Raw genomic sequence first — 27634 nt, forward strand, 5'->3', positions numbered from 1 at the left:
AAAATCAGGGTTATAGGCTAAATAAGGCAGGTTACGCTTGGGTAACAAACCTTCACATCTCAAGATGGAACACGTGAAAGTTTGTGTCTCACTAATAGCCCCCGTCTGATGAGGGGATTTCCTCAGAGGCTCTCCTGCAAGTGGTCACACATATCCAAGCTGCTTTTAGCTTAGAGTTGTTAACAGCCGCAACACATGACTCTTAACTTTGCTGTGGAAGATGAAGAGAGAGCACAGTCAGGCCTCGTTCTCTGGCCCGGGGCACTCGGTGTGAGGTCACATGGCTCAGCCTAACTGCAAAGGTAGCTGGGAGGTACTTTCTCCCACGTACCCAGGAAGGGGAATAAGTGATGGGATTTGGTAAATGTGTTGCAGGGCCCCCTGTTTGCTGGGATCATCTGTTCATTTCAGTAGGGTTATTACTATTTCATAATTGAACTCACAGGTATTGTGTAAAGCAAACTTCTGTGTGAATTTAAATAGGAGTTCAGTAATAGAATTTAGAAAGAAAACAGATCCTCTTTCATGTAATTTTTCCTTGTAAGGACTGTAATTAGGGTGCATTTTCACGTTTCCACTTTAATCTTATTTGGATGCAGTTTATCTTATTTTTAGGATTTTATCTTTTTTTTACAGTTGTTAGTTTTTATTTATTTTGTAAGTAATCTCTATACCCAACCTGGGGTGAATGCATTTAAACTACAGAAGTAAAACCGTTCACTCATTTTTCATGTTTCTGTTGTTATTCCTTTTCTTTCACATTGCTGTTCAGCATAGAGGCTAGTGGCATATTGGTTTATTATGAACAAGGGTTTTTAATAGTGTCACATTTCATTGTTCTTGTTTACAGGAGTAGTTAATATGCGAATATTTGAAGATGCGTTTACATGCTTTGATAGTTTATGGCAATATATCTGTCTTTGGTGCAACTCCCATATTTTTGATTTTCTTAGAACCAACATGTTTACCGGGAGTCTTAGAAAATTTGATGCTGACCTTGTCTGTATTAATTACATATTCATCTATTGGGAATTGTGGCAGAATAGTTCTAACAAGCTTTGAAATTTAAGCCAGTGCAGTGTTAATTTTTTTGGATTCAAGTCTTTTTCAGATGGGTGGTGAATAAATAAAACTCAGTTTCCCCTGTACTGGGGAGTTTAAGCTGTGCTTACAGGATAACTTCAGTTAAATTCTCTTTTGCAAATACGGATGTAGCCAAAGATGGAAGGTGAAGAAGTATTAACATTTTAGAAATGATTACAGAACTATAATTCTTATTTTTAACGCAATTATCTTGATTTTCATGGTAGGCAAACCAAAACCCATCTCTTCAACCCCCAATATAATGTCCCTTTGTATTTTCATATTATACAATGTAGATAATATGTTACTTCTGAATTTTACTTACAAATTTGTATGATTCTCTTGTTAATTTTGGTCATGATCCAAGTACTTGCAAAAATACTTGAAGTATATCCTTTATATACTTTTCTTGTATCCTCTTAATCTGGACAAGTATACTTTTTTTTTTTTTTTACAGTTTTATTGAATATAAAAAGCAATTTCCAGTTTATGTATCTCTAAGCATTTATTAAAAAGCAAATCAATGTTCTTATGTCTATATATCTTGTTTTACCTACAACACAGTATCGCCTTTTGGGAACAGGGTAAACTTTCTGTTTTCTTTGAATGATTCAAGGGTACCAAATTCAGTATCTTGCTCATTGTCAATATTTGTAAGTCAGTGTATCCAAAGATATGGTTAAAATTCAATGTCAACCAACTCTTTGAAGGCATTAAATAGGGTATTAAAGCAGGATGGATAATTAGAATAAGATTCCAATTAACTGTTAACACACTTGGGTGTTGGGAGCTTTGTACTTGCTGTTCTTCCTGCTTACAATGCCCTAGCCCCTCAACCTGTGTGTGTGTCTGTGTATGTGTCTGCCTATCTGTCTATCATCTACCTACCTACATACCTATGTATGCCTGTGTGTCTCTGTATGCCTCTGTCTATCTATCCATCCATCATCCATCCATCCATCCATCCGTCTTCTTCACATGTCCTTCTCCCTCATCTCCTTCAAGTCTTTGCTCAACTGCCACCTTAGTGGGTCCTTCCATTGTATCCTCTCTAACAGTCGCAGCCTGCTCCCCTTTTCTGCTCTGTCAACACTCAGTATTCCTCTTGCCTGCTTTATTTCTCTTCTCACCACCTTCCAGCAAACTGTACTTTGCTTCCTTTATTATTGCCTACCTTCCGTCTCCATCTCATCCCATAGAATGTGTAGTGTATCCCCAGTGCCCAGAACAGTGGCTGGTACAGGTTAGACAGTCTGTAATATCATTTCAGTAGATTCAATAAGCCTTAATCACATCATTCAAAAATGTCCCGTGTTCCAGGAATTCCAGGATACATTGTAAAGACTTTATCTTAGCTTGATATTTAGCAACTGCCACAAAAGGAAAGAAAGAAAGAAAGAAAGAAAGAAAGAAAGAAAGAAAGAAAGAAGGAAGGGAATTTCAAATGATATAATTTTCAGTTATATAGGAAACAACTCTAAATATTCATAATAGAGAACAGAAAATAATAAAGTTACTCAAGTATGAGTTTTGAATGAATCTTGAGGTTACAGCTAAATATTTACAGATTAACTTGCACCGTTCGTACAATCATTTGTGGTGTTTAAGAATTAATGATTTTTGAATGGGAAATATTCAACAAAGAATCTATGAATGGGAAATACTTAATTTTAAGGTTCCTTTCTAATGTAAAATTCTGTGGGTATATGATTTTCCTTTTTGAGAAATGTATGGCATATTTTAGGAAAAATCATTAGAAATTTTTTTTATGTTAATGAGGAAAAGATTTGCATCAGTTCTCTAGAGTAGTTAATGGGGCATATGTGGGGCAGTTTCATTCTGTGGAGTTTCTAAACTAGAGGTCATGATCTAAAGTGGAGTAATCCAGATGAGTTAGCAAATCTAGATTTGAAGCTTGGTTTTGCCCTTTTTCAGCTTCATTGTCAACTGGACGTTGTGACAGAACCTCTTCTGTCAACTTGGAGATGTGACTGAGGGGTGTTATTTATATTAAAATGTAGGCAAATATTTTCCAATTCTCTTTTTAGAGATGCCTCTCAAGAAATACATGTTAATTGTTTTTGAGTTATTGGTGGCCAAGGGTTGGTTTATTTACATTGGGGATTTCAGTGAATGGAACAATACATTCTCATAAGCATATTTTTCCTTTGTAGTGTTTCCACAAAAGCATGTAAGGAAAGAATCCTCTAGGAATTAGCAAGAAAGAATAATAATGTTGGATTTTTGCAGAAGAATTGAGGAGGTTTGCGGTGGTTGGGTGATGGATTAGGGGATAAAACACAGAATTAGGAATGCACAATTTGAATAGATACAGAATCCATGTGAACAGTCATGCATTTAGAATTCCTGTTTCCATAACATGTGGCAGGGAAATAGCCCTATGAAGTTTCTCTTGACTCAGTGTTGGTATCACTTATTCTGCTTGATACTGATGACTGGAGAACAGTTTTTGAATGTTATAGTTGTAAGTGAATAAAAGAAAAATTTCTGATCAATTGCCTTTCTTAGCCATGCTTATAAAGGAGCTCCTATATTTTGAAGCAGATTTATCTACTTACCTACCTGCCTACCTACCTAACCTGTCTGTATATCCATCAATGTATCATCTCCCCCACCAAACAAACAAACGAAACCCAAAGAAGAGTTGTTACTGTTTACATGGATTTTAGTCACATTAGTCGCATTATTGGCTTTTTATAGTTCAAAAGTGTGTGAGGAATGTGAATGAGAGCTAATTATTATATCTCCCCACATCGAAAATTGACTGGAGGCAGCTTACTATTTTACAGTCAATATTATAAAGTGACTAGCTTTTTAAAAGTCAGAGCAAAGGAAACAGAGAATGAATGAGGCCCAAACAAAAGTTAATGCCGTGATGTCCTGCATGTTTATTGAACTGGGATTTTCGTTTGCTGGTGGTCAAAACAAAAAGGGAAATATGATCCGTTACAAAATAATTTTTGCACATAAGATCAAAGTACTTGAGTTGCTCAAGAGAGGTAGAGTTTTCCTTACCAGTTAGATTTAAAGAAATTTCTCTTATGGGACTTAGGATGTGAAGAATGTCATCTTGAACAACACCTCAAAATTTCCCTGCAGAAAATAGAGTCGTGAATTTTATATAGCTACTTCTTTTTTTTTTTTTTTTTTTAAAGAAAGGCATTTTTTTTTGTTTTTAATGTTTATTCATTTTTGGGAGAGAGAAATAGAGCATGAGTTGGGGAGGGACAAAGAGAGAGAGAGAGACAGAATTTGAAGCAAGGCTCCAGGCTCCACACTGTCAGCACAGAGCCCAACACAGGACTTGAACTCACAAACCGTGAGATCACGACCTGAGCCGAAGTCGGACTCTTAACCGACTGAGCCACCCAGGAGCCCCTATATAGCTACTTCTTAGGCCACTTCACTATGTGGAAGCTAACCGAAGCTATGCCACTAGAGAGGATGTAACACCCAAAGCACAGGTTAGGAAGAGGAAGTCCATAAGACACATAAGTCAGTGGTTGTCATCCTGGGCTGCTTAGAACCGTTGCAGAATTTGATCAGGATCTGTGGAATGTGGAGGAACCGAGGAGCAAGGCATCAGCACCTACAGTGATTCCAATGTGCATCCAAAGTTACGAACCACCAGTACAAATACCTAGCTTATTGATGGTTTGAGTTGATTCAGGAATGCAAGGAACAGAGAGATTGCGTTTCCTCCTTCCAGCGATACGTCTGTGACAGTTTCGTATGTTCCCGTATTTGTTTTCTGTTTCCTCATAACTGGGTTTTGGATTAAAGGTCTTCTGCAGACATTTAGAGATTGTATTTTCTGGAAAAGTCCCAGAGTACACAGTCTCTGTTGTCTGTAAAAGAGCCTCAATTTTAAACCCACCAAGTAATAGGTTGGGCTGTCATCATTTTATGAAAATTGATGGCGCAAACTGAGACTTGTTTGAATAGGTGGCCCCCTCCTCTCTGTAGAGAGGTGGACCGTAACACATGATAAATAGAAAATTCCCTAGACTAGAACTAGTTTATGATGGTTATGAAGCAACTGTGTTAAGATATAGACATGGTTCCAGTCTTCAGGCCTGGAGAGTGATTGCAGACATTGGTATTTTCTCAGTCAGTAGGTTTTTGAAGTACATATACGAGGGGAGAGCAGTTACATATGTGCGTGTGCATGTGGGTGTGCATGTGTGTGTTTTCTTTTTTTTAAACCTTAGCCGTAAGGTTAGGTACATTAAATATCTTTAGGAATCGGGATTCCCTATTTGAATGACTGTTTATACAAATTGTAGAGAAGTCATCCTCCACTATGTTTGCAGTTCTGAAACCTGAGGGGTGTGCCTTTGTTCCACATATTGTAGATTTTCTTTTCTGTCCTAAGCCTGCTATAGGCATATAGAAAGCTCCAGCAAGGGTTATTTGCCATCATTCTAGGACCTGTCACTAAATTGGTTGGATTCAGGGTGCTTGGGTGGCTCAGTGGGTTAAGTGTTGGACTCTTGATTTTGGCTCAGATCATGACCTCAGGGTCGTTTAGAGCTCTGCACTGACCGGGTGGAGCCTGCTTTAGATTCTCTCTCTCTCTCTCTCTCTCTCTCTCTCTCTCTCTCTCTCTCTCCCTCCCTCCCCCACTCCCTTCCCCTTCCCCCTTCCCTCACTTGTGTGTGCATGCTCATGCTCCCTCTCAAATGAATGAATGAATGAATGGATGAATGAATGAATGAATGAGTTGGATTCACTATTATGCCAGATCTCAGTGGCGAGAAAGATACATGGAGAGGAGCAGAAGGATATTATCACAGGTTTTCCAGGCATTGTTTCTACTCGTTTGAGTTATGAAGATTTAATGTGAGGAGTTTTTGAAGATTTGTTGGTTTATTAATCTAACAGAAATGTTGAGTGCCTCACCTCTGCAAGTCCCAGTGATTTTTTTCTTGGTGCAGAAAATCTGTCCTGAAGAACATAAATTTCAGGACGTTAACTGTGTGCCTTCTTCCAGGGAGGAGATGAACTTGTTTGGGGGCCAGAAGGGGTCTGTGATGCGTGCGACTCTCAAGAGGCCATGGTGGAGGGAGAGGCTTGAACTTGAGAGTCTGGAGAGCAGAGACAGCTCCATTTTCATTTTTATACCCTGTGATGCTGGGTCAGTTCCTGGCCGGTTGTAGGCACTAGGTAGCTAGTGGCTATCAAACTCGGGAAGGAAGTTAGGATAAACATGATAATTTGCTCAGCAGGGACCTAGAGAAGCGACTGTACATACTTTAGAGAAGAGAGGTCATATCAGGTGGGTCTCTAGGAAGGGTAGGAGCAAGATATTCTCACAGCTAGCCCTAGAGATGACTGCTTTTGCCTGTTAGTTTAGGAACTGGCAAGATTCTGGAGTGCAAATATAATCACACTTTGCCTTTCTAAAGCAGAAGATTTTAGGTGATCATTTTGCCTGTGCCTTCAAACAGAACCTGCACAAACAAGCATCAGAGAGAAGTGCCGAATACTAAAACATAACCTAAACGAAGAATTTCAGCTGGCAAGCATGAAGTTTCCCTTTAACTTTCTTTTTCTTCTTTGAGTATTTTAAATCCATAGAGTTCTTTCTTGTAAAGATATGAATGTGCACTTACATATGCATACTCGAGTAACAGTTCTCTTGATTTCTCCCTTATTAGGTTTTTTTTTTTTTATAAATAGTTGGTAAGCAAACACAGATTCTGAAAATGCCATAAATTAATTTTTGTCCTTTTTTTTTTTTTTTTTTTTGCATGACTAGGAGAAAGGACTGTTAGGATTCATTATGCAAATTTATTCTGAGCATATATGTCAGGCACTGAGATGGTGAGTCATAATTCCTGCTCTCAAGGGAGAGAAACTGTAATAAAAAAAAAAAGTCCGAAAATTAAAACACGCTGGGGGTATAATACATGTATAAATGGGATTTTGCAGGTATAGAGTCAGGGAGCTCCTGGAACAAGGGGAATCATCCAGGGTTTCCAGGGAAGAGGGTATTTGGTGGGGGCAGTTGGGCAGATGAGGAGCCAAGAAGGAAAGGAACCATTTGGAAAGAGAGCTAGACTAGCTCCTGGGAAGGATCTTGCTTGCTTTTTCATGCATCACACACCCATGAAAACCAAAGCTCCTAGAGACTAGATCCTGTGTGAGAAACTGCTTTACCTCTCTGGGTAACCAGAAACCAGTCGAGACACCCATGAAGGAAGTTTTTAAGTTCAAGATTTTGTGTTGAAGATAGAAGCTTGTCTTGAGCTTATATTCTGTAACAAAAACATCCAGCAGCACTATGCATAGCTCTCAAGGACCCAGTATTTGTATCCAGAATGCCTTAGGCACAGTCTGTTCTCATCTAGGGTCTCTCGCCCCTCCCTAGCTGATAGGGGATGGTTGCTGCTGGCTTTCAGGACTTTATTCTTAGTTTTTCCAAGGTTGGTCTCTAATGACAACGCCTTTATCAGATAGCTACCCCCCCTCCCCAGACACGTGGCAATAAATGCTGCCTGCTTGCAGATTGCAGTGTTTCTCAAATAAATATGTGATCTGTGTATGTGACATGTCATTTTCTTGCGGCCACTCTGCAGACAGTGTGACATGGCTTAAAGTACTTGAAAGCAGATGTTTGAGGGCTCTGTATTTGAGTTCACTTTGGAGCTGTGCTTTTGTGGGATGGAATAATACAGGAGTTGTATTCGATCCTTTTGGGAGTGTTAGGGCACTTCTTCTGGATCAACGTTAAATCTTCCTCCAGCAGAAGCTCAAAGCATTGCTGTTGCATCATTTCCTGCGAGAGTTCTGGACCCCTCTCTGCCAGAGTGGTGGAGAGCCAGGGGAGTGCGTCCAGGAGGGAGTGACCCGTTAGCATTTTAGAAGGAGGAGGGTTGCAGGGAAGCCAGCCTGCAAGCGGAGTGGCGTGTGGTATTTTTGATTTACCCATTCTTATGTGGCCACTTTGAAGCCATTTTAAAGTGACAAACGTTTCAACGTTGAAAGAAAAATGCAACATGTAAGAAACAGTAACTGCTGTGTAGAACAGATCGTCTGGCATCTTGAGCCTTTCTTTCTTACCTTATCATGGAAGTCCCTTCCTCCTGGGTGAGGACCAAAACTGGGGTAAGGGAGGGAGAGTGGGAGTGAGAACCGTCTGGAAGACATACCCAGTGAGCAGTAGTCATCCCTTGGTTCCCCACCCTGGGACCTTTTTTGGAGAGGGCCATCAGTCATCCCAGGGGTAAAGCCTGTGTGGGACTGTGGGGGTGGGGGGGTCGTGGAGTGGGGGAGTTCTTCATGGTCTGATTTGTGGTCCTCTGATTTCCCTCTTTCAATCACTCAGTTTCTTTTTTTTTTTTTTAATTTGAGACGTGGAGTTGACTGTGTAATAATGGACTCATTTGTTTTCCATATGGAAGCCCGGAGGAAAGGTTCCTGCATTTTGTTTATGTGCTGAATTTGCAAAGATTGGAGTAGATTTTAAACCCCATATTAAAACATTGGGGGTGTGGGAGGGAAGGGAATCTCTGGGCCACAAGGATCACTTGAGTCCAGATTCCTAGGAAATCCTCCAACATGTATCTAACACTTCTCTCTGATGCCTAAACAATGTAAGTGGGTGATACTTAAAATGGAGAATACTCCATAGAATCATAGTTTTAGAAGACAGCAATGATACAATTTTGCTTTACAGAAGCAAGCTTTAACAAACCTGGTTATAGAAACACCTAAAAGCAAGTAGTCAAACCTGGCTGCAGTGAGGACAGGATTAGGAATAAAGAAAGTCATGGTAATAAAAATGACATTATATTTTAACAGTATCGTATCAGGATGGCTTGTGAAAATATCTTGCCTGGTTATAGAAGGCCCCTTTAGGAGTTACTGATGCTCAGGCCAGAAGTGAGGAACTTGTCTAAGGCAATAAAAACTGGTGATGGGGAGGAAAGGAAGGGGTGGATTTGAAAGGTGTTGGATATCTGGATGAGTCAAGCAAAATTTTAATTCAAAAAATGTTTTTCCTGGTACCAGTATCCCTCATGCTTTAGAGAAAGGTTTTGTTGCTGTTTTTAGGTAAGCCACAGACCAAATGACCTGTCCTCAAATGATTAGATTATTATTTAGTTAGATAGTAGATGATTTCTCTACCTGGAATGTGCAAGGGTAGGGATGATGTCACATGTATTCCTCTGCCTGCACACAGAATGCTTATTGAATAAATGAATACTGAATTCTCTTAAAATTATTTCCAAAATGTTTCCTCCTTTATGGTATCATGAAGTGAATTTAGCTAATAACCGTAGTAATATAATAATAATTATTATTATCATTATTATTATTTTACATATTTACTTCCTTTTCTCTGTAATAACGTGTGCAAACCCAGATGTTTCATTGCATATGCACAGTGGTCTGTGTGTGTGTGTGTGTGTGTGTGTGTGTGTGTGTGTATACATGTGTCTATTTATTATCAGGCATCTTGGTAATATTTGTTGATTTCATTGAATTTTGCATTCACTCTATGAAATGGTGGCAGATCTCACTTTCCAAAATGTGAATTGATTTGTGACCTCGATTCTTTAAACATGCAAACTTGGCCCCAGCTGGCCCTCCAGTCCTTTCCTGAGTGCCTGCTCCATTTCAGACACTGTTCAGGGTGCTTTACAAACATCATCTGCGCAGCTCCGTGGGCTGGAAGCACAGACCAACGCTTGAAGAAATTGGTAACCTCCCACTACTGCTCACTCCTTCTCCTCTGTGCATTTTTAAAGAAATAAAGCAGTGTGTACTTGGGGTTCCCATTCAGATGCCGTCTCCATCCAGTCCTTCTGTGATGGCCACAGCCAGATTTCGCTACGCTTCTTCATTCAGTGCATGGCGCCACGAAAGGCCCCCAGCATAGTGTCTTCTACTGTAGACAAGTATCCCTATGTTTCCCGCTTCTCTTGGAGGAAAGCTGAGACTCTGCCTCATTGCATCCTGTGTCCATAGCAGGCACTGAGGGGCCATCCAAGTTAAACGATACAGGTTTATATATGAATGTTGTAAACCTGAAAGGTTCACTTCACTGAATTGACTTAACTATTTGGGATGGTGACGTGAGGTACCTTAGATCACAGTATCTGTTCCAAGTTAGACAAAGACACACAGAAGGTGCACATTTTTAGGCCTTAAATCAGTAAGGAACATCTATCTGGAAAATCAGTTAGCATCTTAAGAATGTGAAGTCATTCTGTTTACTTTAATGAGTAAAACATTGAGTCCTATGGGTGATTAGGAAGGTCTTTGGAGTAACTTCTCTTGGGATAACTTTTTCCAGGATTTAGTTGCCTGTAATAAAGTCATAAAAGCTGACTATGAGATTAGTTGAAATAATCCATTTTTCCAAAAGGCTTGGGAACAGTTGTGTTGGGAATTTGTTTAAATTGTGTTTACCTTGAGCAGGAAAGGCTGTTTTTATAGATTATAACTGTGTAATTATTTTTATGAGAATTGGGTGATTGTTAGTATTCTTTTGTTAAAACGGATACTAAAAATACTTGCAGGGCTTACTGAATTTGAATTAAGAGTCTAATTGTCTCTTTGTTCTTTCCTCTAAATCAGGTGTGTTTTGTTAATTTCTGGACAGGGGAAATAACATAATTTCCTCCTTGGTGTCTGTGTTCTCCCAGCCTCTGTCCTTGCATATTGCCTTGGGGTTCAGATATTGCAGCTTTCCGTGATATACCCTTCTCAGTAAAAGTCATTTCTCCCTTTTATGAATATCTTTAGGAGATTGCTGATGTGCTTATTACCTTCTCCCACCTCCATTTTGGGGGACTTTAGTGTCTTTCTTGTTAGATTTTAAGCCTCTAGAGGACAGATTTTCTTCACCATTGTCCTCAGAATTTGCCTGGTGAGTACAATGCCTCCTTTCTCGTGGGTGCCCATGAACTCCCTGGGAACCCCTTCCTCCACACACTCTTCCATTTTACTTATTAGGGCATTGATCCATTCTTGAATAGTAGGAACCATTCGCCCTTCGCTAATTTGAGGGATAAGGCCCTGCAGCAGTGAACACTGATGAAGGGGAATCAGCCTCTTTGCTTCCGGATGCTTGCCAAACCCAAAGCAGGATGCTACCCCAGTGAGGGCTTTCCCCCTGTGGCATCTCATGCTCAGGGCATCATTTTCAGAAGGAAGTCTTGAGCAGCACAAGGGATTAGTACTAAATTCCAAACAGCAGCTTCCAGACCCTGAAAGCAGATGTTTCCTCCTCACTGCTTGCATATCTTAAGTCCAGTCCTTTTCCTTCCTGGCATAATTTAGTCTCTCTAAACCCCTTGTCTCTTCCTAATGCATGTCTCCAGTACCTGGGTTTTGCAATCCACCTTTGAAAAAGTATTAGCCCTTGGCCCAGTCCACCTTTGTATCAGTCTCCAGAAGAAGTGACTTATGGCTGGCTGACCCCAGATGGGGGAACACATGAGGATCTCCATGGTGATTTTGATAATGGTTAGGCACATAGGGTCAGAAGACTGTGTGTATACCTCAAAGCTTCTTCATCACAGGAGGATTATAAATAAAATTTCTAAAATCTTGAAAGCAATCTTTGCTGTTTGTTTTAGATTATATTCCATAATTGGCATGTTGAACCTTTGAAATAAAGAGCTGTGCTTGTAAATTCTAAGAAGAGTTTCTTCTCCAATTACGCAGGGATTTCTGCTGTTACTTAAAACATTATAATACAAGTGACTCATTTTATATATACAAGACATTCAGATACCGTGATTTTTGTCACCTTGGTGATTACCTTTGATTGTTAAAGATTAAAAAATATTTTTGACCCATTAAGAAATGGTGAGAGACCAGGTGTACATTGAGGTTGACTCAGCAATCTATGGAATTTCACAAAAATCCTGTGGGAGTCTATTTTTCAAGAACCAATGTAATTCTAAAGGAAGAAGAAACTTTTTTGTGCCTATTTGTCATATCCTATTTTAAAGCCTGACTTTTGAGCTTTATTTGATGCTTTACTTTTGTCACTTTAGAACAGATGTCATCTTAAAATGATTCATCCCTGATGAGATTATTTCTGTTTGGTAGCTAATAGAAACAGGCCCTTTCCAATTGTGTAGCGAAAGAAAGCTGTGTGGCTACTTAAGTTGAGGATATACAAATGTCTATGAATTTGGAAAATTAAGTATTGATTAAAAAAAAAGTGTTCTTACAAAAATGATTGTAGCTCATATTTTTAAGATAATTAAGTCTCACCTGCTCTCTGCCATATGCTGTGCCATTGCATAGCATCCCTCTTAGGTGACAACTAGGGACTTCTTTGAGTTTAAATATATGAAAAAAAGTACAATATTGTATTTTTAAGCAATTGCTTATTTTAAATCTTATTTCCTTTCAGCCTATCTATGTCTTCCTATTTTAAATGTGGCTCCTATGGGCAACATATAGGTGGATTTTGCTTTTGTATCTGTTCTAACATTCTCTGCCCTTTAATTGGAGTATTTTTGTCCATTAACATTTAATGTAGTTACTAATATGGTTGAATTTAGGTCTGCCTTTTAATAATTTATTTTCTGTTTGTCTCCTCTGTGTTTATTCCTCTTTTCCTGCCTTTTTTTGGATTATTTGAATTTTTTTTTAGAATTCCATTTTAATTTTTTAGTTGCTTTGCAGCTCTTGTGTTATTACTTTAGTTGTTGTTCTAGGCATTATAATACACCTTTCAGGACTGTTATTGAATTAATACTGTATCACTTTATGTAAAATAAAGGAACTTTGCAGCCATTTGAGTCCATTTACCATCCATCTCCCCTGAACCTATTCTTTATGTTTGTTTTCATCTTCTGTCCTTTTTTACTTATAGTGTACATTTTGCCCATTGGTATTTATTTTGAAGAGAGACTCATTTTTGTTCTCTATCTTCTGTTGTTCTGAGGCTTGAGTTATGAGAAATGCTCACTGATGACATGGCTATGGAGGATAACTGTACTGTGAAAAATATGTTAAGTTACCATGTCTGGCATAGGACAAGAATGCAATAAAGCTTTCCAGGATAAAAAGTTATAGTAACTTGTAATAAATAACTACAAACACTTATTTTCCCTGAAATTCTTTCTTCAGATGTGATATGATGAATGTGTGGTGGTAGAGCATTACACTAACTTAACAAGGTGATATTTTTCAAGTGGGTGAACATTTTCTGAATTACAAACAGGAGGGGGGCGCCCAGGGGGGTTCAGTTGGTTGGGCGTCTGACGTCGGCTCAGGTCATGATCTCACGGCTTGTAAGTTCGAGCCCTGCATCAGGCTCTGTACTGAGAGCTCAGAGCCTGGAGCCTGATTTAGATTCTGTGTCTCCCTCTCTCTCTGCCTCTCCCCTGCTTGCTCTCTGTCTATCTCTCCTTCAAAAATAAATAAACATTAAAAAAAAAGAATAAGAGGCAATGATTGATGTCTGCAATAATGTTTTACATGGAAGGCCAACACTGAGGAGGGCACTTGGTTGGGATGAGCACTGGGTGTTGTATGTAAGCCAATTTGACAATAAATTATATTAAAAAAATAATAAGCCAACAAATCAACAAGCCTCAACGTTTCCATGTAATACACTCCACACATAATTCCCTTTCTCCTTTTCCTTTTCTCCCCTGTTCTTCTCGTGGACTGTCTCAGCCCTTGAATGGAGTTCAGTATGAAGTTAGAAATTGGTGGAACACTTGAAGGTTAGGAATTTTTAAAAAAACACTTATTAATTTTTTTTTGTTATGTAATTTTAGAAGAACGTACGGCTGAGCCAGAGCTAGAAAGAGAAGAAATAGTTGAGATTTGTAGATCTAAATTGTAGATGAGAATTTTGAGACAGGTGATTTTAAGAGGGTTAAAATCAGAAGCAGAATTTCCCTAGTATGATTCTAAAATATTCTAGAATTCAGGATTAGGTGAAAGGGAATACCATCTTGAGAGCTTTTGAAGAAAATGACATGAAACAAATAGATAGTAACGGTTTCGTACATTCAGTAGAGTTTTCTTAGACAAATTTTGTTCTGCTGAACTTTGGCTAATGGAGATAACAAACTAACGAAATGGATCAGACTGTTTTGGGGAAAAGATCTCAAGCGACTCATTATGAGGGAGCCAGAGACAGTGAAAAATAGAGATCTGCTTGGAAGAACATTGGCTTTAGGTAGTGGTGGTGATGTATTTTGTGTGACATCTTTCCTGCTTTGCATTGTAGATGAAATAAACTTAGAAAGCAGGTGGCAGGGTGGAGAGCCTAGAGTTTTGGGGAAAAAAGCCCTGCTGTCCCCTTTGATGACCATAAAAGCAGAACGGCTGTGGAGATGGACATTCTGAGCAGAAATAAGATGGAGGAGAAGCATACGTACCGGCTACTTAATTTTTCAACGTGCAACCCAACATTGCGCCCCGACAGAAAATAACAGATGACCCAAACCAAACATCTAAAACCGAAAAGCAAGAGATACATACAGCTCAGCTGTTTGGAAATGTGCCGTGAGCATGCGTGGTGGTGTTCGGGAAAGTTTGGCTCTCAGCTAACAGCTGTGCAGCTGACCTGGAAATGAAGGGGGGGACTTGCTTTCAAGCGTCAGGCTGTCTCTATTCTTAGAGCTCAACTAGAAGACAGAAGAAGTGGGTGAAACCCACGCTCTTGATGTGGTGGCATCAAACCCATGCTTGCCCCTGACGTTATCGTCACTGCGTTATAATAAACCATTCATTTCTGCGTGTGGTAAATAACAATGCTGACATGCTCACAAAATAATGTGAAGCATATGGGTCACAAGTGTTTTGAAGGAAAAACTTTTCTAAAGATTTATTTAGGTTCCTTAATTACAGAGTGGTTTGGAAGACTGGCATGTGGTTTCAGTTTATAGTTATAAATGTTGGCCGTGGTGATGGGTACCTGCTAATGTTGCCGGAGAGGAAGAGAACAAGGCGGGGGGCAGGGCTTATGTCCTTCATGGCCTGCCCTTCGGTCATTTTTTTAAATAAGTGAAGTCAAGGTCTGAGTTCATACGAAGTACATATACGATCGCATTTATAGTGTGCCTGGGCTGGGTGTGCCGACAGTCCCAGCCCATTGTTCCAGTGCTTGAGTACTTCAGTTGATAAATTTTCATGGCCGTCTAGAGTCTCGAAAGAATAACTCTCCCTTTTAGCCTTTATATTAAAATATACTCCATTGTAAATCAAACCCAGTTTTGGGGGACAGCAGTTAACTATTTCTGTCTGGACAGACAAGAAAAAAACTAAGCATTCAGCATAAGTGTTTTGATGTGACATAAACCCATGGCAGGGTCATTTGGTGATCTTCTAAAGCCTTGTGTATGTGTGTTTATGTGTGTTGTGTGCACACATACAGTCATATATTGTTATTCATGTTAGAAATAATTTTGAATCATTGATGGTGTAATATTTAAACCTAACTTGCAGTCTTAGGAGCATAGGAAAGGCTTGTGTTGAACAACCCATGAGGAAGTCAGTGAATATGTACAGTGAATATATATGTGTGTGTGTGTGTATGTATATGTATGTGTATGTGTATATGTATATGTATATGTAAATGTATGTATATATATATACACACACCATATATGTATATATAGTAGGAAAAGTTCATTTGTATTTGCCATAATGTGTTTTCCTGCATTTCTTGCCAGTGATGATAATGATAGTGGCATCTCTGAACTGTTGTCTGGAGGTGAGAAGAATGTCAGGGAGAGTGAAGCTAGTAAGAAATCTAAGCTCTGCTTTTCTTTCCTGCATGAAGGTCATAAGAAGAAATGACTTTCCTGTTTACCATTCTGCGGGGCTCACTCCAATAGTGGCTTACTTTGTTGATATATGGAGAGAATTCACTCATCTATTCTTTCCTATTTGCGTATTTTTGGCGTCTTATGCTTGTAACTCTGCCAGACGGCACAAAGATTAACTAGAAAAAAGGCGGTGCCCTAGAGGAGCTTACCTCCTGGTAGGGGTTGGGAAGATGTGTACATAACTGATTGTAGCACAGAAAGAATTCACACATTTATTTAGGGCTTTATAACACTTCCAGAGCTTTTATACACCTTTCTTTAACCTTCTAAGCTGAAGTATGTGGTATGTGGCTCTGTTCTCCAATTGGTACGTGAAGAGACTGCCATGCAGCCAGGGTGAGGGACTGGCCTCACGGTCATGTAGGTGGGGAATTGTGGATCCCGGGCCTAGAGAATCCTACCCAGGGTGTCTTCTGTTCCCACAGTCATTGTATTTTTCACTGTCCTTACTGTGCATTGGTGTGCGCAGGGACATGCTTGTTTTTACCTGAGGACATCAGAGAACACAAGAGAAGGAGGAGCCCCGCTGAGTGGTCTAAGGGGGTGAGCAAGGTGCTGGTTAGATAGGGAATAGCTGAGAGGGATTTGAGGAGAGGGTAAGACCTGCTGGGCAGAAGATCACCCCGTGCACTGGCCATATAAATGAGTTAAAGCCACCTGCTACTCTTAAAAAAGTCCCTTGTGCCAGATAGTTCCATTATTTTTTCCTTTCTCTTTTCATATTCATACGTTCATTCAACAAATGCTTTCAAGAATATACTTATTATGGGCAAGGGATTGGATTCATTGAAATGATGGTGACAGAATAAGGCTCATGGTGGCTCTTTGAGGTCCCACAGTAGCTCTGCCAGAAGATGAGATCACAGATAGCCCTAAGAGGATGTGACAAGAAGGGAAGAATGTGGTACACAGTATTTCCAGGTTCAAGTTATGACTGTTCTGGGAAAGGGGTCACGGACACGTTGTGTCATTTCTCGGTCTGAGTTGGATCATTTATCCTCAAGGAGGCCAGCGTTTACTTCATAGAGCTGTTTTAAGGATCAAATCTGATTATGAATATGAGCACTTCATCGTGCTCAGTAAATTGTCAGTATTAATGATGCTCCTACTCACCGTTTCAAGAAAAGCCGGTCGTTGACTGAAAGGCTTTCTGTGGTCTGGTCAGTGAAATGTAAACTCTCCCCGTATCTCCAGCCCTTCACTGGTGTTCCTTACTCCAGATTGGTCTCCGATGCACTCTTGTGGTCCTGCCCTCCATGAAGCGGCAGGCTATCCCAGTGGTCAGGAGCAGGGATCAGTTCTGGCTCTACTGTGTCCCATCGGCAGTGGAACCTTGGCAAATTAGGTCTTTATTTTGTGCCACAGTTTTATCATCGGGAAGTGGGATTAATGATAACTTGCCCTTAGTAGTTTGAGTTAAAATGATTAAATATGAAGGGCTTGGAGACAGTGCTGGTAAGGTTGCCATTTTTAGCTCTAATTACTACCTGAATCCTACCTGATCCTGCCACTCTCCTGCTTACAGTCCCGGAGTGTGGCAACCTTATCATCTCTGCTCCAATTTGGAGTCTGCCCATCTATCTCCCTGGCTCATTGCTCACCCCTTCTTTATGTTCTGCCTTCCAGCAAGAAGGAACATCCACACTCTCGATTATTTTGTTTTTTGCTTTTTTGCCGAAAAGCCCTTAGCCTTGTTAATGTGTTCCTTAGGACTGGTTTTCCTACTTCTGAAGAATCTGCGGCTCCCTTCCCCATCCCCTTGGGCCCCTGTCTTGTTCTGCAATGTTGTGCACGTATCTTTCTCATTGCTCTTAACTTGTTGGGTTGCTGTTTTCTATTTGTATCTCTCTCCCCTGCTTTTGACCGAGAATTCCTGGAAAAGGGCTGAGTCTAGCTTACCTTTATATTTCCAGCATGTTCTTTATACAAGGTAGACTCTTGATAAATACTTGTTGATAAATGAATAGGGCTTTACCTTTTTTTTTTTTTTTTTCAGTTTGAGAGAGAGACAGAGACAGAGAGAAAGGATCTTAAGCAGGCTACACACACAGTGAGGAGTCCCTGCTCAGGGCTCGATCACACAACCCTGGGATCAGGAGCTGAGCTGAAATCAAGAGTCAGAAGCTCAACCAACTGAGCCACCCAGGAGCCCCTGTTTTAAATACAGTATCATACTGTCAAAATTATTTCTCAGTTAAGGGCGCCTGGGTGGCTCAGTCAGATGAGCGTCTGACTCTTGGTATCAGCTCAGGTCATGGTCTCACTTGATCGTGAGATCAAGCCCCGCATCGGGCTCTGCACTGACAGTGTGGAGCCTGCTTGGGCTTCTCTCTGCCCCTCCCCTGCTCATGCTCTCTCTCAGAATAAAAAAGTAAACATTAAAAAAAAAAGAAACCCAAACAATTATTTTTCATTTAGCTGGAGGGGGCAAATTTTACCTTATTTATAAATTTTGAGGCAAGGAAGATCAACCTGGGGACTGGCTTGGTCTTGATAGGGGGCCCTGTTGTCAGCACAGGGCCCTGTGAGGAGCTTGAGGGCCTAGGACTGGAGCAGACCCCTGGCCGACCCATGGTCCTCCTTGCCTCTGGTGGGCATTATAGTTTGTTATCTGTTTGTGAAGGCAGTAGTTCTGTATTTAGCTCAATGATGGTAATATCAGCCATTTGGCATTTGATAGAACTTTTTCTAACATTCAAAAAAATTTTTTTGAAATTCCAGTGTATTGTCCTGAAAACCACTGCATCATCCAGTGTTGGGCATGTGATGCGACATTTTCTTCTTGGTTCTCTGAATTGCCAAGATTTTAATAAAATGAACCATAAGTATCACATGTGGGTTAAATAAAGCATATCTTTAGAGGACGGTAAGTCAGTACCACTTTGTTTACTAGAGGATGTGAAGGAAAAGGGACCATGGGCCACAAGGATGGATGGGTTTATTTATTTCCTTTAAGAATTTGAAGGAAATAAAATCTGACGTCTCGGCTTTCTATCTGCAGCATATCAGTGTCCTTTAAAGAGCCTCTAGTTACATCTCATAAACACATGAATAATGAGCTGAATTTTAAGGACTTCTCTCCCATTCTCCCCTACAGCTTTGCCCTGTCAGATGAAGCATACAGGTCCCTAAGAGATCAAGATAAAGACCAATGTATTCTCATTACCGGGGAAAGCGGAGCAGGAAAAACAGGTAAGGCCAGCCCCAGCCTACCTTCCTTTCTCCTCTGTAGAAGGTCAGTGCTGCACAGATGATGGTATAGCAAAGAGGGCGGGGGCCTCATTAGCATGAAGCTACACCGGGCCACTGTGACCGCTCCTTTGTGGGAGGCTGCTGATTCGGATCATGGAATGTTCTCTGGGAAGGACTTACCCCATCTCTCACATGACGAAACAGGTACCTGTCAAAGGGATTTCAACCAATATGGGAGTCTGTTTCTGGATTCTGGATCTTCTGGTGCAGTCTGAGCGCTTCGGGGTCTCTTACCTTTCCCGTAAGACACCAGACCTGTGAAGTCTTACCACTTCTGAGGAATGACAAATTGTTTGGGCTTTGGGAGACCACAGGCATATCTTATCTCTGCTGAAGAGTGAGGAGGGAAGGCACCAGAAAGATGCTTAATTTCACTCTAGAATAAAGTCTTTGAAGCCTAACGAATTGAGTATTTCTATATATTTTTACATTTATTTCTTTATTTAAGTGTTTGTTTATTTTTGAGAGAGAGAGAGAGCATCAGCTGGGGAGGGGCAGAGAGAGGGAGACAGAGAATCCAAAGCAGGTTCTGCATTATCAGTGCAAAGCCCAGTGTGGGGCTTGAACTCATGAACCATGATATCATGCCCTGTGCCGAAGTCAGATGCTCAACCCTACTGAGCCCCAAGATTTTTCTATATATTGTTAGATGGATTGGCACCTTTCCATAAAACAAACCCTCGAGTGGAGAGATTGTGCTGTTTTTCATGTGCTTTTAATAAAAACAATTTGTATGATTGATGTTCTCGAGTGAAAAGTGATTTCACACATGATGCCCAGCCACCTGGAAAAGGTCCGAAAGAGCTGTGCTCTCTGAGTCCAGACTGGGACAGGTTGAAACTGCTGTTGTCAGTGAGCTTCTCTGATGGAAGTGCTAAGCCCTGAAGAAGGAGAATGGTGAGGGAGATGGTATTTTCACGATTTTATCTGTAAAATGTTCTTGTTTTATACACAAGATTCTGATGATTCTACTAGTTTGCCAGATTGGGATTTAAATGTTTGTACTTTGCTTGGCTATGAAGTGATTAGATTAGCATACTTTGAGTCTCTGATTATTAAGAAAGTTGCCCATGGATATTTCAGTCAACTGACTGAAATGAGCCCCTCCTAAGATGTGCGCCTTTAAAATCTCACTATCGGCTCTGAGAGGGCTTTCCCTTCTGCACCTGTTCCTTCCTCCGCTCTCTTTAGGAGTATTCCCTCCCTGCCCCCAGTGTAGATAAGTGTATCCAACTACCTAGAGTACTTTAGAGAGATAGCAAGTACACACTTCCTTTGCGAGGTTCTAGGCCCTGGATGGGCAGAAATAGGCAAAGACTGGCATGTAAGAAGGTAAAGTAACAGAAGACCCAGTCTTGTATGGTTAGAAAGGATTGTAGGTGTAGACTACCTACTGTAGGGTCCTTCCCATAGAACTGCCAAGCTCCTTGTTTTATTTTCTTTTTTTGTTTTTTAAGTTTTTTAAATGTTTATTTAATTTTGAAGGGGAGGGAGAGAGAGAGCACATGCGCACAAGCAAAGGAGGGGCAGAGAGAGAGAGAGAGAGAGAGAGAAACAGAGGATCTGAAGCAGGCTCTGCATTGGCAGCAGAAAGCCCCATGCAGGGCTTGAACTCATGAACCGTGAGATTATGACCTGAGCCCAAGTCAGATGCTTAACCAACTGAGCCACCCAGGTTCCCCCAAACTCCCTTGTTTTGTGGTGATGGAGGGATCACTGCTTTGTTTTGTTTTCAATTTTTTTAATTGTTTGTTTATTTTAGAGAGAGAGAGCATGAGCAGGGGATGGGCAAATAGAGAGGGAGACAGAGAACCTGAAGCAGGCTCCAGGCTGAGCTGTCCGCACAGAGCCCGATGCGGAGCTCGAACCCACTAACCATGAGATCATGACCTGAGCCGAAGTTGGATGCTTAACTGACTGAGCCACCTCGAGGACTCACTGCTTTGTAAAGCAACCTGCTAAATTTGTCATACAGATTCAGCTATCACAAGTTCTTTCTTACCTAGATTTGAATTCTGCCTCTACCTAGTGGCCTTAACTCTGCAGTCTGGAACCTTCCCAAATTAGTGTACTTTCTTTTCTATAGGACAGTCATTCGGTTATTTGAAGTCATCCATCATAGCTTGCTAGGTCTAAACATCCTTGGCCTTCAAAAATTTCCTGTGTGATGCACATTCATTTACTCATTCATCCAGGAAGTAATTTTTGAGTACCTTAAAGGAATACTAATAAGGTGAAAGTACTATACTAAGTACTAGTGACAGGTTGGTGAGCCAGACACCATCCTTGTCCTTATTGAATTTGTAATCTAGTGCAGGAGATAGACAATAGCACTCTGTTACATGTGCATGTACACAAGTATGGGTACTGTATATACACATATACCTATGTCGCATGTATACATGTAGTTTATATAGAAAAGGAAAAGTACGGGGTACTTATAAGAGCATATAATACGATCAGATCTCATTCTCAAAACCCTCACTATCATGGTCATATTATTCTGGAATGATCCCTGTTTGTCAGTATGCCTCATAAAATTACATCCCAAGGAGAGAAATAAACCGAATAAATACTTCAAGTTTGGTCTTGGTTATGGGGGAAACTGTTAGCTCTCTTAATATGGATAGCAGGCTTCTGTTAATATAATATAGCATATGTATTGAGTCTTACCAGTCTTCCCATCAGGCAAGATACTGTAGGTTTCTTGTATGTCAGCTTCTGGTAGGTCAGATGTGCTCAATCTAGTGTTGTCCAACAAAGTTATTTTAAGCTTACTGATGGAATCTTTATTTTTATAAATTTAGACCATTGTTAATAGCCTCTTGTGAAACTGACAAATTCTGATTCTGTTCCTTCCCGTAGAACCACTGCCATGCCACTGGGTAATAAGGGTGGCTGTCCTACATAAGTATTTCCATTGTGCTGGGCATTGTGCTTTAGTGTGTTACACATAGAAGTATTCTTCTTACCCCCATTTTTATCATGGGGAAATTGAGCCACACAAAGGTTAACCAAGTTGCCCAAACTTCCCAGTGAGTAAATGGCAGAGATGAGATTTTGAGCACAAGTAGTATATATAGCTCTAGAGTCCCCACTTTTCTTAGCCAGTTCAGCCTGCTTTAACAACATACCATAGACAGGGCAGCCTAAACAACAGATATTTCATTTTCTTTCTTTCCTTCTTTTTTAATGTTTATTTAGTTTTGAGAGAGTGAGAGAGCAGGGAAGGGGCAGAGAGAGAGGGAGCTATAGAATCTGAAGCAGCTCCACGTGCCGAGTTGTCAGCAGAGTCTGATGCAGGGCTCGAACCCACGGACTGCCAGATCATGACCTGAGCCGAAGTCAAGACACTTAACCTACTGAGCCACCCAGGAGCCCCCAGACATTTATTTTTAAGTCGTGGAGGCTGGGATGTCCAAGATCAAGGTTCCTGCTGATTTGGTTCCTGGTGAGAACCTTCTATCTGTTTCCTCACATGGGAGATGGAGATGGTGGGAGAGGGGGAGGGAGAAAGGGAGGGAAGGAGGGGGGGAGGGAGGAAGGGAGGGAGGGAGGGTGAGAGAGAGAGAGAGAGAGAGAGAGAGAGAGGAACACTAATCCCAGAGCACCTGGGTGACTCAGTTGGTTGAGTGTCTAACTCTTGGTTTCGGCTCAGGTCATGGTCTTGCAGTTTGTGGGATGGAGCCCTGCGTTGGGCTGTACTCTGGCAGCAAGGAGTCTGCTTGGGATTCTCTCTCTCTTTCTCCCTTTCTCTCTCTCTCTCTCTCTCCCTGTCTCTCTCTCCATCCCTCCCTTCCTTCCTCCCTCTCTCCCTCTCCCTCTCCTTCTCCTTCTCCCTCCCCTCTCTCTCTGACCCCTCTCCTGCTCTCCCACACACGTGTGCTGTCTCTCAAAATAAATAAATAAACTTACAAAAAAAAAAAAAAAAGAACACTAATCCCATCATTGGGAGTTTTTGAGCTTTTGAGGAACCTCTGTACTGTTCTCCATAGTGGTTGTACCAATTTACATCCCCTCCAAGGGTGCAAGGGTTTCCTTTTCATCACATTTTCTCCAACGCTTGTTGTCTCTTGCTTTTCTTCATTTTGGCCGTTCTAACAAGTGCGAGGTGATAATTTTGTAACTCTGAATTGGAATTTTGAATTACATTCTTGAATTGGAATTTTGAATTACATTGCCCTGATAATTAGTGATGTTGACTACATCCTCAGGTCCTTGGTAGCCATTTGAATATCTTATGTGGGAAAATATCTATTCAAGTCCTTTGCCTATTTTTAATCAGATCATGATTATTATTTATTGCTATTGAGTTGTAGGAGTTAGTTACATATTTTAGATACATGATCAGATACATGATTTGCCAAGTATTTCATGCATTTTGTAGATTGCCTTTTCTCATCGATTGTTTCTTTGGCTCTGCAGAAGCTTTTTTGTTTGACGTAGTCCCACTTGTGTGGTTTTGTTTTTGCTGTCTGTGCTTTGCATGTCATAGCCAAGACAATATCAAAGGGCTAAGACCAATATCAAAGGGCTTTTTCCGTATGTTTTCTTGTAGGATTTTTATGGCTTAAGATCTTATATTTAAGTCTTTAGTCCATTTTGAGTTACTTTTTGTGAGTGGTATAAAATAAGGGTTCAGTTTTATTCTTTTGCGTGTGAATATCCTATTTTGCTGGCACCATTTATTGAAAAGACTGTCTTTTCCCCATTGAGTATTCTTGGCTCCCTTGTTAAATATTAGTTGACTGAACATACATGGCTTCGTTTCTGGGCTCTCTATTCTGTTTTTTTGGTTTATGTCTCTTCAAAAAAATTTTTTTTAATGTTTATTTATTTTTGAGAGAGAGAGAGAGAGAGAGACAGAGTATGAGGGAGGGAGGGGCAGAGAGAGGGAGACACAGAATCTGAAGCAGGCTCCAGGCTCTGAGCTGTCAGCACAGGGCCTGACGCGGGGCTCAAACTCACAAACCATGAGATCATGACCTGAGTTGAAGTCAGACGTTCAACCAACTGAGCCACCCTGGCGACTCTTTGTGTCTGTTTTTATGCAAGTACCATACTATTTTGATTACTATAGCTTTGTAGTGTGGTTTGAAATCAGAAATTGTAATGCCTCCAGGTTTGTTCTTCTTTCTGAAGATTGCTTTTGCTATTTGTGGTCTCTTGTGTAGTTCCATATGAAATTCAGGATTGCTTTTTCTTTTTCTGTGAAAAATGCTATTGGAATTTTGATAGGGATTATGTTGAATCTATAGATTACTTTGGGTAGTATGGGCATTTTAATACTATTAATTCTTCCAGTGCACGAACACAGGATATTTTTCCATTTATTGTGTCTTCTTTAATTTTCTTTTACCAATGTCTTATGTTTTCAGTGAAGAGATCATTCACCTCTTTGGTTAAATTTTTCCTAAGTATTCTGTTGTTTTTGATGCTCTTGGGAATGGGATTGTTTTATTTCTTTTTCAGATACTTTGTTGTTAGCATAAAGAAACACAACTGATTTTTGTATGTTTATCTTATATCCTACAACTTCACTGACTTAGTTTATTATAACCTTTTTTTTATGGCATCTTTAGAGTTTTCCGTATATAAAATCATGTCATCTACAAAGAGACAATTCTACCTCTTTCTTTCTGATTCTGGTGTCTTTGATTTCTTTTCCTTGCCTAATTCCCCTGGCTAGGACTTCTACTGCTATGTTGAATAGGAGTGGTGAGGGTGGGCAGCCTTGTCTTGGGCCTCATCTCAGAGGAAAAGCTTTCAACCTGTCACCATTGAGTAGGATATTAGCTGTGTGCATGTCATTTACGGCCTTTATTATGTTGAGGTACATTCCTTCTATACCCAGTTAGTTGAGAGTTTTTATCATGAAAGGATATTGAATTTCGTCAAATGCTTTTATGCGTCTCTTGAGATGATCGGATGATTTTTATCTTCCTATTCTATTAATGTGATGTATCACATTTATTGATTTGCATATGTTTGAACCATTCTTGCATCTCAGGGATGAATACCACTTGATGATGGTGTGTGATCCTTTTCACAAGCTGTTGAATTCAGTTTGGTAGTATTTTGCTGAGAATTTCGGCATCTGTATTCATCAGGGATATTGATCTGCAGTTTCCTTGTAGTATCTGGCTTTGGTATCAGGGTAATGCTGTCCTTGTAAAATGAGTTTGGAAGTTATCTCTTCTTGAGTGTGTTGGAAGACTGAGAGGGATTGGTGTTAATTCTCCCCTAAACGTTTAGTAGAATTCACTAGTGAAACCATCTGATTTGGGGTTTTTCTTTTTGGGGGGGGGGGTTTGATTATTGATTCAATCTTATTTGATATTAATCTGTTTACATTTTCTATTTTTTATGATTCAGTCTTGGTAGTTTGCATGTTTCTAGGACTTATCCTTTTCTTCTAGGTTGTCCAGTTTGTTGGCATGTAACTGTTCAGAGTACTGTCTCTTCAGGTTCTTTGTATTTACATGATATTTGTTGAATGTCTCCTCTTTCATTTATAATTTTATTTATTTGAGTCCTCTCTCTTTTTTCTTGGTTAATGTAGCTAAAGGTTTGTCAGTTTGCTTTATCTTTTCAAAGAACCAGCTCTTAGTTTTATTAATCTTTTGTGATTTTCCAATTCTGTGTTTCATTTATTTCTGTTCTAGTCTGTATTATTTCCTTCCTTCTGCTAACTTTGAGCTTAGTTTGTTCTTTTTCTGCTTCCTTGAGGTATAATATTAGGTTTATTTGAGGTCTTTATTCTTGTATGCACTTGTGACTATAAACTTTCCTCTTAAAAGTTGCTTCTCAAAAGTTTTGGTATATTGTTTTTCTGTTTTCATTTGTCTCAAGGTATTTTTTATATAAAAATTTTTAATGGTTTCTGTTGCACTAAAATAAATGTCAAATCCAGTGTGCTTGTTAAGGTTCTGTGTGATCTTGTCCCTACCTACTTCTGCACCTTTCTCTCATGCTTTTCTCCTTTTTGGTAATTGCACCTTGTGCTACTTTTTGTTAAAAATTTTGCTCTGTATTATATATAGATAGTATTATGGGGCACCTGGGTGGCTCAGTCTGTTAAGCATCTGACTTCAGCTCAGGTCATGATCTTGCGGTTCGTGGGTTTGAGCCCCGCATTGGGCTCTGTGCTGGCAGCTCAGAGCCTGGGGCCTGCTTTAGATTCTGTGTCTCCCTCTCTCTCTGCCCCTCCCCTACTCGTGCTCTGTCTCTCAAAAATGAATAAATGTTAAAAGAAGTTTTTTATATATACACAGTATTTCATTATTTAGTGTCCCATCCGTTTTTGGATCATTCATCTGAATCTCTGGGTATGGGCTCTTAAACCTCTATTTGCTCAGAAGTTTGTGAGGTCTTTGTTCAGAACTCTTTCTTTACAGTAGGTACTTTAAGAGGACACTGGTGTCTTGGGAGAAAGTGTTTGCCTCTTTTCTATCACTAAGCAGTTCTTTCTTATGAAACAATTTAATTCTTAGAAGCAGTACAGCTTCTTGTTTGTTTCCAAGTTGACCAATGAAAATGGTAGCAAGGCAAGTTAAAAACTATGCCTCTTGACAGAAAGCATTTGTATCGGTGGTGTATCTCATGCCGCCTGCCCCTTCCCCCAGTCCTTTTGACTGTATCTACAAGCCTACTCACTTCACACCTTTCTTTTTATTTAAGTGTGAAGGAGGAAGAGATGAAAATATTCCTAAGCCTATTAATTTTTTTTAAGTTTTTACTCATTCTTCATCGTGACTAAAGATACATTTTTTGAGGGTCTGATTGTATCACTTTGTTCCTAAGTGAGTCATCAGAAGTGGGTTGTGGTCATTGGTTTGATTGGTGTTGGCCACGTCTTCATCTCCGCTGGAACATACATTCCATGAAGACAGCGCATCTGCTAATTAGCCATGTCAGCGTATGACCTTCTCCTCCTCAGAGTGTCGTAAACTGCACTGCTCCCTCCTGGAGAAAGATTCTATCTCCTGGTGGGCTCGTGTGTCTTCCTTATTGAAAAACAAAGTGAAGGTTGCTGGTACTATTTGAGAGGATTGGTGTTCATCCTTTTCTGAGAAAAACAAAAATGCCTCATTCCTCTGGGGGAAATCTAGTGGCGTGGAGTTCATTCTTCTTTTCTGTAGTTTTCTCTTCTCTTGATATTTTTTTAAATTAATAACTTGTCCTTTTGGTTTCAATATCGCATTCGCCACTTGGAATCCTTTTCTCCCAACTGTCTTCCCTAGATTTAGTCCTTCCTTGGATCCCTTTGTTCTCTGTCATAAGAATAGACAGCTGCTTGTCAGGGCCTTTGCTTTTCCCCTCCAGTGGGGCCATTCTGTTTATAATAGAATAAAGCATTCTGGGTACTGCTTTGAGTGGGAATCTGGAGGAGGGTACCATACACATGCTAGGACAGCGCTTCTCAAACCCTCTACCGTGGAACACCAGTCTCTCTCCTT

The 27634-nt window shown here is 40.2% G+C and overlaps 1 protein-coding gene across 4 annotated transcripts in view; it reads left to right on the forward strand.

Annotated features, from left to right (window-relative positions):
• The window catches only part of MYO1B (myosin IB), a 187910-nt gene that overhangs the window by 66917 nt on the left and 93359 nt on the right, over positions 1–27634 (forward strand). For all 4 annotated transcript variants that reach the window (XM_042949506.1, XM_042949508.1, XM_042949509.1 and 1 more), the window contains exon 4: positions 19021–19115. In XM_042949506.1, coding sequence (XP_042805440.1) covers positions 19021–19115 — 95 coding nt within the window. The remainder of the gene's footprint in view (positions 1–19020; positions 19116–27634) is intronic.

The sequence above is a fragment of the Panthera leo genome, chromosome C1, assembly GCF_018350215.1.
Source record: "Panthera leo isolate Ple1 chromosome C1, P.leo_Ple1_pat1.1, whole genome shotgun sequence".
NCBI lineage: Eukaryota > Metazoa > Chordata > Mammalia > Carnivora > Felidae > Panthera > Panthera leo.